General features: G+C 40.9%; 2 protein-coding genes across 2 annotated transcripts; one reads left to right on the top strand and one right to left on the bottom strand.

Annotated features, from left to right (window-relative positions):
* Positions 1-3,292: 3,292 nt before the first annotated feature.
* Positions 3,293-9,594, bottom strand: LOC106602960 (ras-related protein Rab-39B). The gene is made up of 3 exons (XM_014196020.2): positions 9,235-9,594; positions 8,005-8,231; positions 3,293-7,730 (listed from the first exon to the last, which is right to left on the bottom strand). Exons 2-3 carry the CDS (start codon positions 8,217-8,219, stop codon positions 7,304-7,306), a joined length of 642 nt encoding a protein of 213 aa, XP_014051495.2. The 5' UTR covers positions 8,220-8,231; positions 9,235-9,594; the 3' UTR covers positions 3,293-7,303.
* A 155-nt stretch (positions 9,595-9,749) lies between these two features.
* LOC106602959 (ras-related protein Rab-38-like) lies at positions 9,750-13,125 on the top strand. Its single transcript, XM_014196019.2, has 3 exons — positions 9,750-10,500; positions 11,030-11,298; positions 12,392-13,125. The coding sequence occupies exons 1-3, from the start codon at positions 10,278-10,280 to the stop codon at positions 12,551-12,553; spliced, it is 654 nt and encodes a 217-aa protein (XP_014051494.2). The 5' UTR covers positions 9,750-10,277; the 3' UTR covers positions 12,554-13,125.
* The last annotated feature ends 28 nt before the right edge of the window (positions 13,126-13,153 follow it).

Below are 13,153 nucleotides of genomic sequence, written 5' to 3'. Positions count from 1 at the left end.
AATTACATTATTTGGTGTTGGAGGAAAACGCTGTCACAAGCACTGCTCCAGAATCGGCCTTAAGTGTTCAATTGGATTGAGATCTGGTGACTGAGACAAACATGCCCTTTTGCACCCCTTATGCTCCTTTGAGACCCCTCTTTCATAGTCACTTCTAGCCATGGTTGCCCAAATAATGGGCAGCTGAGCATTTAAAAAAAATAATAAAAATGTATACATGAACTGGACTGTTTTTGACATAATTAGACACTCGCCCTTCTAGATAACTTGTAAACCATCTAACCAGGTCTTGTCTGGAAGTCGGCAAGCTAGCCAATTAGCTGCAGTGCGACCATGGCAAAAACGGTTTGACTTTGGATATCTGTGAGGGTTAATTTAGGGACTGTCAATATATTACACAATATATTGGGACAATATTTTCATGTTTCAAACCTTTTTTAAGTGTTCTCATTAAATGCATTCAATATTTGTATATTAATTTCTACAATTTATAGTTTGAGGTTTTTATGTCATTGAAATTGAGCTTTTTAATTTGAAATTATTGTCCCATGTACATTTTTTTTATTTACTGATGGTCCCTAAATAGCCCCATAGGGATGTCTAAAGTGAAACCAAATTTACCATGGTCAGTGCTTCAAAGTAATGATTACTTGGGTGCTCACGCCAGCTGTGGGCAGGATTGAAATAACCCAAGGAAAATGTACGTACCCTTCCTTCCGTGACACCCTTATTTCCTAATAATCTTGCAAATTACATTTTGAAGGAGACTGACTTTGAAGTTATCCTATTTACACTTTGTTGTTCATTTTGACACTAGTATAACCAGAATAAACTCCTATAGATGCCACAGGCCATTTTCAAACAACTTTTTTTTTGCTCAGTCGCTCTTTTAATTCGGTTCATGTGATGAATATGACGTTCAGATTCTCCTGGCATTGGTCTGTGCCCTTTGTGTCATTATCATCTGGAGGCAACCTGAGAGCAAGGAAGCCCTCACCTTCAAGGTTAGTTTCTGAATACTTATTGAAGGTGTAAACAGGTGCAGTGTTTATTCATGGCTTACAACCTTGTCGTCACAGTTTTATAATACCGCTAGATATGCAGTAAAAGGACTGTTTTCTCTCCCCTATCTAGGTGCCCCTGCTGCCTTGGCTTCCTCTGTTTAGTGTCTTTGTCAAAATCTACCTCATATGACACAGCCAGTGGCGTAAAGTACTTAAGTAAAAATACTTTAAAGAGAAAGCGGCAACTACTCGGCCTCCGACCACAAGGCACTACAGAGGGTAGTGTGTACAGCCCAGTACATCACTGGGGCTAAGCTTCCTGCCATCCAGGACCTCTATACTAGACGGTGTCAGAGGAAGGCCCTACAAATTGTCAGACTCCAGCCACCCTAGTCATAGACTGTTCTCTCTGCTAATAATGTACTTTTTACTCCATACAGTTTCCCTGACACCCAAAAGTACTTGTTACATTCTGAATGCTTAGCAGGACAGGAAAACATCCCTGGTGATCCCAACTGCCTCTCATCTGGCGGACTCACCAAACGCATTTTTCATTTTTAAATGTCTGAATGTTGGAGCGTGCCCCTGGCTATCCGTAAATTAAATAACTAGAAAATGGTGCTGTCTGGTTTGCTTAATATAAGGAATTTGAAATTATTTATACTTTTACAGTACCTTTGGAAAGTATTCAGACCCCTTGACTTTTTCCACATTTTGTTATGTTATAGCCTTATTCTAAAGTGTATTGAATATTTTTTCCTCAGCAATCTACACACACTACCCCATAATGACAAAGCGAAAAACATGGTTTTATACATTTTTGCTAATTTATTCAACTTAAACAACAGAAATACCTTAAGTATTCAGACCCTTTGCTATGAGACTCAAAATTGAGCTCAGGTGCATCCTGTTTCCATGGATTATCCTTGTTTCTACAACCTGATTGGAGTCCACCTGTGGTAAATTAAAATGATTGGACATGATTTGGAAAGGCGCACACCTGTCTATAAAAGGTCCCACAGTTGTCAGAGCAAAAAGCAAGCCATGAAGTCGAGGGAATTGTCCGTAGAGCTCAGAGACAGGATTGTGTCAAGGCACAGATATGGGGAATGGTACCAAATAATGTCTGCAGCATTGAAGGTCCCCAAGAACACAGTGGCCTCCATCATTCTTAAATGCAAGAAGTTTGGAACCACCAAGACTCTTCCTAGGACTGGCTGCCCGGCCAAACTGAGCAATCTGGGGAGAAGGGCCTCCCATCTCCACTCTGCACCAAACAGGCATTTATGGTAGAGGGGCCAGACGGAAGCCACTCCTCAGTAAAAGGCAAATGACAGCTTGCTTGGAGTTTTATACATTTGCAAAAATTCAAAAAAACTGTTTTTGCTTTCTCTTTATGGGGTATTGTGTAGATTGATGAGCTATTATTATTTTTAATCAATTTCAGAATAAGGCTATGACAAAATATGGAAAAAGTCAAGGGGTCTGAATACTTTTCTGGAATACACTATTTTTGATACCTAATTATATTTTAGCAATTACATTTACTTTTGATACTTAAGTATATCTAAAACCACTTTCTTTTAGACCTTTACTCAAGTAGTATTTTACTGGGTGACTTTTACTTGAGTCATTTTCTACCTTTAATTTTACTCAAGTATGACAATTGAGTACTTTGACCACCACTGGATGCAGCTGGACTTGGCTACATGGTGCCACTTCGCTGTGTGCATGGGCGATGATGATTAACATTACATTATATACACATTCAATAGGAATTCTTTCTAGATCCACAGTAGAATCCCATATGTTTTTGTCGCCCTGTATTTTAACTATATGTGTCCTTAACTTTTAATGTTGCGCCTTGTGATTGTTACCGTCTAACCCTTTACAAGGCCAACTCTTTTTAGTGTGTGCTGCCCTCTTGTGTGTTTGTATATGGCATTGCAGCATTACACTAATGGAGACTACAAACGGTTGTTTTCGTATCAACAGTGTTCACAATTTAATAGGGAGTTATTTCATAGTATCTTTGTGGTACAAATAGATACATCACCGACATTACATTAATTTAGTCTCCATGTGCTTTGACCTGCTTGTATATCCAGTTTCACTTACGGAATATCAAATTCTTTCAACTGCTTGTTGAATAATAGGTATGTTTTTTCCAGGCTGGGGGGAATATCTAAGTCATTGGGGTTATAAGTGTGCATGCAGAGGTAACTAACACTGAACACGTGTATTTTGGATGGGCATCATAGAGCATTGGAACATTGACCATGCCTTTGTTGAGATCAAATGTTTATTCCTTACAAGCATATGAGACATCAAGCTTGCACCTTCTATGCACCCCAAACCTACACACCGCTAAAGAAACATGGTCGGCTTCATGTTTGTTTTAAATAACATTTACAAGTCACATAAATGATTTGGAAATCCGTCTTTGCTTTGACTAGAGATATATGTCGTTATCCATCGCCTCCGGTGTCTATCAGAGATCACGAACTACAGAGTCAAGTCTGTCTGAATGTTCTCTCTACAATACCCTCTATTACAGTCAGCCAGTGGTATAGAAAGAAAGACAACGGTTGTTTGGTGCCAGTGCTGTGATTGTGACATGAGCAGCTGATCTGGTACCTGGCTTAAGCAGAGAATGGAGACAGGAGTCCATTCAACAACAGACTGCAATGTGTCTGGCACATGTAGGCTCAATAAGCAGGTAGGATATTTCGGTACCGGATGTCAATACGAAGGTTGTGGACGTTCATTTTTCATATATCTCCTTTCATATGGTACATGGGTACGACTTGAGTGAAAGTGGGGGAAACCAACACTATCTTAATACCCTGAACAGAGCAACACCCATTCAAAGCCTTCTCCCTTTCCACTCCAGTTACTGTATGATACATCCTACAAATATTGAAACATATGGAATTTTCTCCCCATATTGTGAGAAAGTAAAACTGGAATTCTATCACGCCAATATCACACTTCATGTTCTAGAAGTAAATGTACCCAGTACACCCTGGCTATTTACAATATGTTATATCAGAAATCCATTAAGACACTTGTAATTCTTTGGAAAATCAAATGTAAAATGGGTGAAATGCAACTATACACGTGCGGCAATGAACAACCCTCTTGTTCAACACATTGTGAAGGTTGGAGGACAGTAAAATAAATGAATGCATATTGTGGCTTTCCTTTAGAGCAAATTGTTAGTTTCTCGGTGCATAGATACTTTGAACCCAGGAGGCTCCTCATTATTGCTCTCAGACATGGTCTGCTTGCATTAACATGCATAAATTTGGACACGGGGGCCCTTGAAGCAAAGGGTTTCGTAGCTTACCGAAAAGTTGTAATAAGGTGGGTGGAAACTGGCATTGAGGAAGAAAACTGCTTAGGAAGTACTAAGGGTTGAGGTTGGAAGTCTTAATGTTTAGATAAAGCACATGGCTGAGTCTAATACACTGTAAAAAAAAAAAAGGGGGAAGATGCTGTCGTTCTGCAGTGCATTTACTGATTGGAATGATAACAAATTACACTTTGGTTCATTCAACCTATTCTATAAAATTTCCCTGAAATCAAATAACAAATTTGACAGATCAATGTGATTTTTTTTTTTTTATTGAATGAAAGTTCTAAATTGCTTTCAACACCTCATGAGCGGATGCGCATTGAATAGCGGTGGGGCAATGTAGCGGCGGCAGCCTATCAAAAGCGCTGGAGGTATAGCTTATTGGGGGCGTGGCTTTCAGTTAGTTATTTTTGCCCACCTGTGAGTGTAAATGTCATTCCTGTTAATGTGGTCTATTGTATCTGTTATTCTAACTCAAACTTGTACACTGACAGCATCTGTAATGATACTTGCATGAGTGCATATGGTACTAAAGAGCCTGTTAAGGTTTCTATGTTAAGGTAGCTAATTCTTGGTCATGATATTGTGGCTACTAAATGTATAAAGAATATGTTTAGAAACATTATTTCAAGTTATCGAACCAACTTAATTTCTTGATTTACAGGGAATTGATTTAATTGGATTTGGATAGGTAATTCCAAATTAAAAAGTGAACTTGGAACAATATGAAAAAATTGGTTACATTTACATGACATATGAGTTTGTATTTGTTATTTATTAGGTTTAACCAAAGGGGAAAAGTAAGTTGAGTTTTGAAAGAAATACATTGCAACTTCAAATATAGGTTTGGTAATAATGAAATAAAACTGTCGCCATTGAACCATATATTTGATTTCAACAAATGTAGTTTTTTTCAACTGAGAAAACCTAACTAATTTACTTGTAACCAGTTGGTCATTTTTTACGTTGATCCAAAAGAGTCATTTTTCATTTTTTTTTACAGTGTAGGGCGGGAAGAAATATCGGACATGTTTCCTTATGCAGAATGTTGCTTATAATCATGTTAAAACTACAAGCATACGACCATACAGTATGGAGGTCTTAAGAAACTAAATGCAAACAACCCTAGTGCAGCCGACCCCATTTAAAGCTTCAGTGTTCATCAGGAGGCATTATCGTTGGGTAGATGTCAATGTTTAAGGGGTGGGCTTACAGTTTAAGCCAATGGAGTAAATAAAACTGCTTTCTCATGAGACACATTCTCTGTAATGATTATGATCGATGGACAGGGTAGCTAAAAGGGGTGATATCTTGTACATTTACCTTCTGTCACCAACTGTGCATTTAACATGAGCAACGAGGACGCAAACCGCAATAAAAACATTGATGTTAGGCATTTCACAGTGCATACCCACACTCAACGGTATAAATTCCCTGTGGATACTCATATAGAAACACAGTTGACAACTGAATCAGTACACACAAACTTTGGTTCCATCTTATCTATGATCAAAAGGGTGATGGCAATGATGTGTTCTCGGGTTATTCATTTGTCTGGTAGTGCCATCAGTCTCACAAACTAAAGCAGAGGAGGCATTGCACACAGCAGTGTGCCATTCCCCACATGCTCACGCAGTGCTAATGCAACACATGCTTCCCTCTGCGAATTGGATCTTTCCATAGAGAGGGTTTAAAAAGCAGAGCTAGATTTGGTGTCCCCTTGTATTGCACACACCAGCCAGCAACAGACTAGGGAGGTTAGGTGTCCCCCCGAAAGTTGTGTGAGCGCTCCAGACTCCAGGACAGACTTGTAAAATTTGAAGTGTGTTCCTTCCGTAGGGCACAAGACGAGGCATAAGTACAGAGAGGAAAATCTCATCATAAAGCAGGGCAGTTATTTTCTTTCAAGTGCATGTAACAGGTAAGACAGAGGCGAGGAAGGTTACTTTGGCAATTGGGTCGTTCCACCAATTCGGTGCCTTTTGAGAAGTGTACATTTTTGGGGGGTTTCACCTAATTTTAACATTCTGTCATAAAGAGCACATGTTCAACTTTTTAAAAAAACTAGTTTTCCCATTACTATAGTAATTGCCTATTAAGTGCCAAATAGGGTTGACCATAACAGGGATGACCATAACAGGGTTGACCATAACAGGGTTGACGATTTCATCTTAAATCAGCCATCAATCCCCTTGTGACAGGGGGAATGGAAGCTTGTTGTGTGCACAGGGATTGGCAATTGAACGCAAGCTTCACCCCAAAAAATGTCATTGTTAGAATATTTCTAACCTGTCTATTTGTGGGTAACAGGGTTGACGTGTTATGCTCGACCCGCTCAGTTTTCCTCCACAAAACACCAGAAAATGGCACAAAATTGTAGAACCAGCTCACCTGCTTTTACACTATGATTTCACTATTAGATGTTCGATGTTTCTTTAAAAAAATATAGATATTTTAAAAGGAATAGCTTCACCATACTAAAACGGGAGTTCAGTTGACCTTAAAACGAGGGACAGACATAAATGAATCACTAATCACATGAAATGAATAGAAATCTTCAGAAATGACTTTGGCAAAGCAACAAAATGTTAGTTTGAGAAATGTTGGGATTAAGTGGGTTAAAATCCTCCTAGAAGAGACACCGGGTTGGGAGAGGGACATGTCAAAATGCAACAGGCTATTAAAATGCAATATTGGTGCACAATTTCTACTTAAAAATATCCAAGGGGCACAAAAGGCACTCTTTTCATGGAACGACCCAAATCGCTTTGTCCATTTTTGCTTCAGTGGTAGACTAGAGCTGATATGGCCTTCCAGTATTCAGGATAGGAGTGAGAGAGCCAAATAAATGCCAGGTGATAAGACAGGGAGCTAGTGGGTCATAATGTTACAGGAATGCATGGGGGGGGGGGGGGTAAAGCCAACTAGACAGACAGGACATTCAGCAGAGGCACCGACGGTCACTCTTGGTGACCTCTTCTGAGGAGTGCACCACATTAGGCACAAAGCCACTCTTCACCCCCTCCCAGCCCTCCTGGATGTTGATGTCACCACTCTTCACAAGCTCAAATATGTCCTGCGTTAGCTCAGTGAAGGCCTTTTCCACGTTGATGGCGTCGCGAGCCGATGTCTCCACGTAGCGCATGCCATAGGCACCTGCCAGCTTCTCAGCTTCCTGCTGACTCACCTGCCTCTGGGACTCCAGGTCGCACTTGTGGCCCACCAACAGGAAGACGATGCTGTGAGGCTGGACGTGACTCCGGGCCTCCTCCAGCCACTCATGCACATTCTGGAAGGAGTGACGGTTGGTGATGTCGAACAGCAGCAGCCCCCCAACAGAGTTACGGTAATATGCCCTGGTAATAGACCTAGAGAGGGTTGAGGGGGTAAGCAAAGAAGAGAGACAGAATTGAGAGAAATTGTAAATATACGTATTGAGAAGTGGGGAAATGGAAAAACAAAGGACGTGACAGAGAAGTGGTGAGGGGTCCGAGATGAATAATATAGAGATAAAATAGTATATTGTTATAACAATAATATTTACAGATGACTATAAAAAAAAACGTGATTTTTTTTTAAGACAAATTATTTCGTCTTTACAATGGAAGATTAAAAAAGGAAAATACAATCTAGAAACTTAACCTGAATCGCTCTTGTCCAGCAGTGTCCCAGATTTGAAGTTTAATGCGTTTCCCTGGCTCTATCTCCACTAGCCTTGAGAAGAAGTCTACACCGACTGTGGGGTCGGACACCTGCACAAAGCGTCCCTCGGTGAATCGCCGGATCAGGCACGACTTTCCTACTGTCGAGTCCCCAATGACGATGAGTCGAAACTGGTACAGCCATATCGCTTCCATATCTCACAGAATCTATGGCAAAAAAAAAATAAACGAATAGTAAATGGCCTATAATCAACCTATAATCAAGTAGACTAGCTTAAATCTAGACTCCTTAGTATCTACAGTACATTCATTAATGATCACCTATATACCCATTGATTCTTGAAGAATATCACTTAAACAGTATATTCCTCATGAGCTTAGTTCAACTGGTGTAAGCTTCCACTGGGCACAGACGTCAATTCAACGTATATTCGTTGAAATGACGTGGAAACAACGTTGATTCACGAGTGTGTGTCCAGTGGGTTGTTTTACTCCAATGTTTTGTTTGACTCCAATTTTTGTAAACATTGTAAGCGTTATCCTTATCGGCCTACTTTTTTTTATGTAGTTCTGTGTGATGGGCCTGACAATTTTTTCGAGGCCTATTCGTGATGATGTGTGCGCAACATCCAAAATCGACTTGAGTGGTGCTAAGAACTATTAAATGTAGAATTCCAATAGACTACTGCGGACGGACTAATTGCGTATTCTTGAAAAACAGTAGTCTGCCTGCCCTAGCCTACATTACAATGAGGGAAAGGCCGCTCCTCTTTCCAGTGTAAATGCACAGACAGCCCTTGCAAAATAACACTCGTACATTCAGCTCCCATAGAAACACCGTTGGTTCATAACTCGTATATTCAGCTCTCATAGAAACACAGTTGGTGCAAAGCCAATCAAGTGCAATAACATAGATTTTTAATTACAAACAAAATTAAAAGGGCAGTTATGCACATTTTTATAGACAATCTAATCTCCGCTACATATTGAATACTCAATTCAACCGTGCCAAAATTTGGAAACCTTGTTAGGTCTGGGCTACATAAGTCTGACGTTTTAGAATAAGCCATCTTAATTTAAAACACATTTAACTGATCTTCTTTCCTTCCTTCATAGATCGAGTTAGAACGGTCTTCTCTGTGGCAATGCCATATTAATCCATAATAAACACAACATCGGCATGTAGGCCAACACACTTATGTTAAATTACCTTGTTGGATGGGCGATCAACGCCTGGCAATAGCAAACCCCATGATCTTGAGAAATATTTTCTCTCGACAGTGAGAACAGTGATCCCAGGAGGCCTAGTCAAACACCGTGTTTTACACCAAGGAGTAATCCGAAAATAGGCCTTGTCCTAGGCTATCACTTTATTTTATTCTACACAGAGATTTGTTACTGTACTGGCGAGTTTCATGTGAAATAGGCTAGTGGCCGTCCTTAAAACTTGTCGATGGTTTCATTTTATGGTAATTCCATGTTTAAAGATGGAGAGATGTTTTTGAAAATCCGCTGATGAAATGGCAGTAGCAACAGCATCACATAGCGCGACTCATCCCTCATCAGCACCATTACCGTAAGAACCCAGACAGCAACGCAGCAAAAATGTATCCGCAATTACGCGCTGCTCTCAATAGAGGGAGCTACACTGGGTGCTTTAAAGGGACATTTAAATGTAGGTATTTTTTTTCTCCCGAAGATTAGATTCGGGTTATCTTTGTGGGCTACTGTGTAGCCTAATGTTCTCTGAATGATTAAATAGCTTGTGTGCGAATCCTGCTCTGAAGTAGACCTACAGTAGACTATTGCAGGGTAGAAGATAATGGGTGTGGCTGAGTCTTGGCAGTTTTCAAATGTTTCGGTATCATGACATCGGGTGGAAAACTGGTCTCGAAGTGACTGGAGGGAGGGAAACTCATTGCGGAGGTGTTAGAGCTATGGAGTAGACTTTTTTTGAGGAGAAAGTTGGCCTACGCTGAAAATATCATAAGATCAAAAGTTAACATTTCGTGTTGGCTACGGTCGATGGAATCAAGTTGGATTACATAATTTGCTTGATTTCATCCTTTGGATATGAAGGCATAATTTCGGATGGGTGCACCGTGACGTAGGCCTACAGTCAACATTCAATGTTCTATATGGAAACGCTTGAAAAAATGTAGGCTGTAGTTGGAACGGAATTAGTATTAAATCATCATGTGTCTTTTAGAAAGCCATCATCACTGGTAAATAGTGAATCCCGTGGTGTGCGTTATGAATGGGCTGTTGTACAAAAGTCAGACCATGCAGCAGGAGCATTTGTTCAAAGTTCTCGTTATAGGCGACCTCGGGGTCGGAAAAACGTCCATCATCAAGCGTTATGTCCATCAGATCTTTTCTCAACATTATCGCGCGACTATTGGTGTCGATTTTGCGCTCAAAGTTCTGCACTGGGACAGTGACACTGTTATACGACTACAGCTTTGGGATATTGCCGGTATGTCTTAACCAGTCAATTTTACTTCAATATTTTACTTTATATATCCATTCATTGTAATACCAGTGGTTTGGACGATTCGTCAGACTTTATTAAAATTGAGCATTTTGTGTAAAATCATATTTATGTTTTCAACAACTCAATAGGCTTATCAATGAATTAACAGACTTTTATGAGAATGATATTTAGTTTTATCCATAGATAGCCAATGTTACATGAATCATCCTAGTGAATAGTGTAAAGTATTTCTCCCTATGGTATTTCATGTGCACTGTGGAGGAATGTGTCTTGTGTTGGGCTCAGCTGGTCTCATGCTCATGTTAGAGTCACATGAGCACTGCAGTTATTGCCAGGATCTCTCTCTCTCTCTCTCTCTCTGTAATATGAAAAACCTGACCAGTTTTTGGATCGTGCCAAGTCATAATGCAATATAATTAGATAGTTAAATACTTATAATGAAAGTAGAGATAGACCAGTGCTGTGTGCCTCTGACCCTGATGTGTGCTGTTCTTGTATTTGTTTGTCCCAGGACAGGAACGCTACGGAAATATGACTCGTGTGTATTATCGGGAGGCAGTGGGAGCTCTGGTGGTGTTTGACGTGACCCGCGCCTCCACATTTGATGCCGTGCTCAAGTGGAAGGACGATCTGGACACTAAGGTCACCCTGAGTCATGGCAAACCTGTCCCAGCTGTGCTGCTGGCCAACAAGTCCGATCAAGTCTGCTCCCAGCAGCCCAGACTGGACACGTTCTGTCGGGAAAATGGATTTGTGGGATGGTTTGAGACCTCAGCCAAGGTGAGGAAGAAAGATACTGAAGCTTATGTACTGTAGCCCCAGCCTCTCCCAACTGCTGCATGTGGGCTGTTTCATGGCTGGCTAGAAAGTCTTGGGTTGCCCTAAAAGACATAATGTCTGATCACTTGCAATGGAGTGTGTGTGTGTGTGTGTGTGTGTGTGTGTGTGTGTGTGTGTGTGTGTGTGTGTGTGTGTGTGTGTGTGTGTGTGTGTGTGTGTGTGTGTGCGTGCGTGCGTGCGTGCGTGCATGTGACAGACAAGCCTCACAATCTCAATGATTGTAAATATTCCACCGACTCCTGCTGGGGAACTTTTTGGCTGCTAACATTTGACAGTCTTGCTCCTATGGAAGATCACTATGTAGAATGGTATCTCTTATTTTTGGGGCTCCCGAGTGGCGCAGCGGTCTAGGGCACTGCATCTCAGTGCAAGAGGCATCACTAAAGTCCCTGGTTTGAATCCAGGTTGCATCAAATCCGGCCATGATTGGGCGGTGCACAATTGGCCCAGCGTCGTCCGGGTTTGGCCGGGGTAGGCCGTCATTGTAAATAAGAATTTGTTCTTAAAGGTTAAATCATTTAAAAAAATGAAATTATAAAGAGCATACATTTGACAACAGCCTTTGATTGTCAGCTTGGGTTACTTTAAAGTGTTCAATGAAATGCAATCACACTCGGCTGATAAATACATGAGATCAGCTGGAATGAAATGTTAGCATACCCTGGGGTATAAGGACACAGGCTAATTAGCCGAGGGGAATGTGAACAGGAACGTGTGAAATGTTCCAGAAGGCTATGAAAGGTATGTTCCCTTCTCACAGACTGAACCTGAGAGGAAGGGGACACTCACAGCCACTCTCTAATGAGTTACTCAGTTGGGTGTGAAGGATGATTGGGTGAATATGTCACTGGGGCCTACCCAGCTGATAGCTTACATTAATAATGATGGAAGATTAGCAACATCCTTCTGCCTGGGGTAAGAGGATTTTGAATCCTGAGCAGATCTGGCCTGGGAATACTTCCCATCTGAGATCATTCTGAGGTCTATTTGTCATTTAGCTGTACATGATTTTGTCTTCTGTTTTATCTTGTAGGAGAACACTAACATTGAAGCGGCAGCGAGATGTCTGGTTGAACATATCCTGACCGATGAAGAGAGTACAGTCTTGGATTCAGACCCAGACGTGCAGGTTCTGCCTGGGTTCAACAACAGTGTTAAAGAAAGAGTTCGCTGTGGCTCATGTAACAAATTCTGACCCATCAAAGAGAATGGAGAAAAAGGAAGATCTTCAAGGGTCTGTATGTGTCTCTCTGTAGTCTGTCGGACTGGTCCAATTAAAGAACATCTTCAAGAGAAGCTGAGAGGGGCCATGGAAAAAATACATTATGAGAGAGATGTGGTGTATTTCTCTATGTGGATTTATGATCATGTTTGTGTGAGAAATTGTAAAATAGTAATATAATGAGTGGAAACATTTTTCTTTTCACAAGAAATACATTCTTGTAACTCCTTGGTGTGAACCGCCTCTCTACATTGTGAAAGCAGGGCTCTCCCTCATTTCAGTCCCTCAGACAACTAAATGACAAAGCAGAGAATGTCAGCAACGACATGACACACATTACGATGTCTACAGTCATAGAACCAAGGATATCTGACCGTGTGATATAGAGATGTGGTTATGATTGAAATCAGACTGATACAAAAGGGCTGTTTCTGTTTATAGGAGGGGGGACAACACTGCCACAGTGCCTTGGTGTACCTATACTGTTCATGCAGTGTAGGCCTATAGCTTTAACTTCATTAAAATGGCTTTGATGTGGGGTTCGGCAGAGTTGTCTTGTCCATTTCTGTAGCC

This window comes from Salmo salar, chromosome ssa04, assembly GCF_905237065.1.
Source record: "Salmo salar chromosome ssa04, Ssal_v3.1, whole genome shotgun sequence".
NCBI classification, from domain to species: Eukaryota; Metazoa; Chordata; class Actinopteri; order Salmoniformes; family Salmonidae; genus Salmo; species Salmo salar.
This window is presented reverse-complemented; position numbering and strand designations above follow the sequence as displayed.

Coding starts and splice junctions, on each gene's coding strand:
- LOC106602960 (XM_014196020.2), bottom strand. CDS start 8,219: ATGGAAGCGATATGGCTGTACCAGTTTCGACTCATCGTCATTGGGGAC. Junction 7,731..8,004: donor GCTGGACAAGAGCGATTCAG/GTTAAGTTTCTA, acceptor AACCCTCTCTAG/GTCTATTACCAGGGCATATT.
- LOC106602959 (XM_014196019.2), top strand. CDS start 10,278: ATGAATGGGCTGTTGTACAAAAGTCAGACCATGCAGCAGGAGCATTTG. Junction 10,501..11,029: donor ACAGCTTTGGGATATTGCCG/GTATGTCTTAAC, acceptor TGTTTGTCCCAG/GACAGGAACGCTACGGAAAT. Junction 11,299..12,391: donor GGTTTGAGACCTCAGCCAAG/GTGAGGAAGAAA, acceptor TTTATCTTGTAG/GAGAACACTAACATTGAAGC.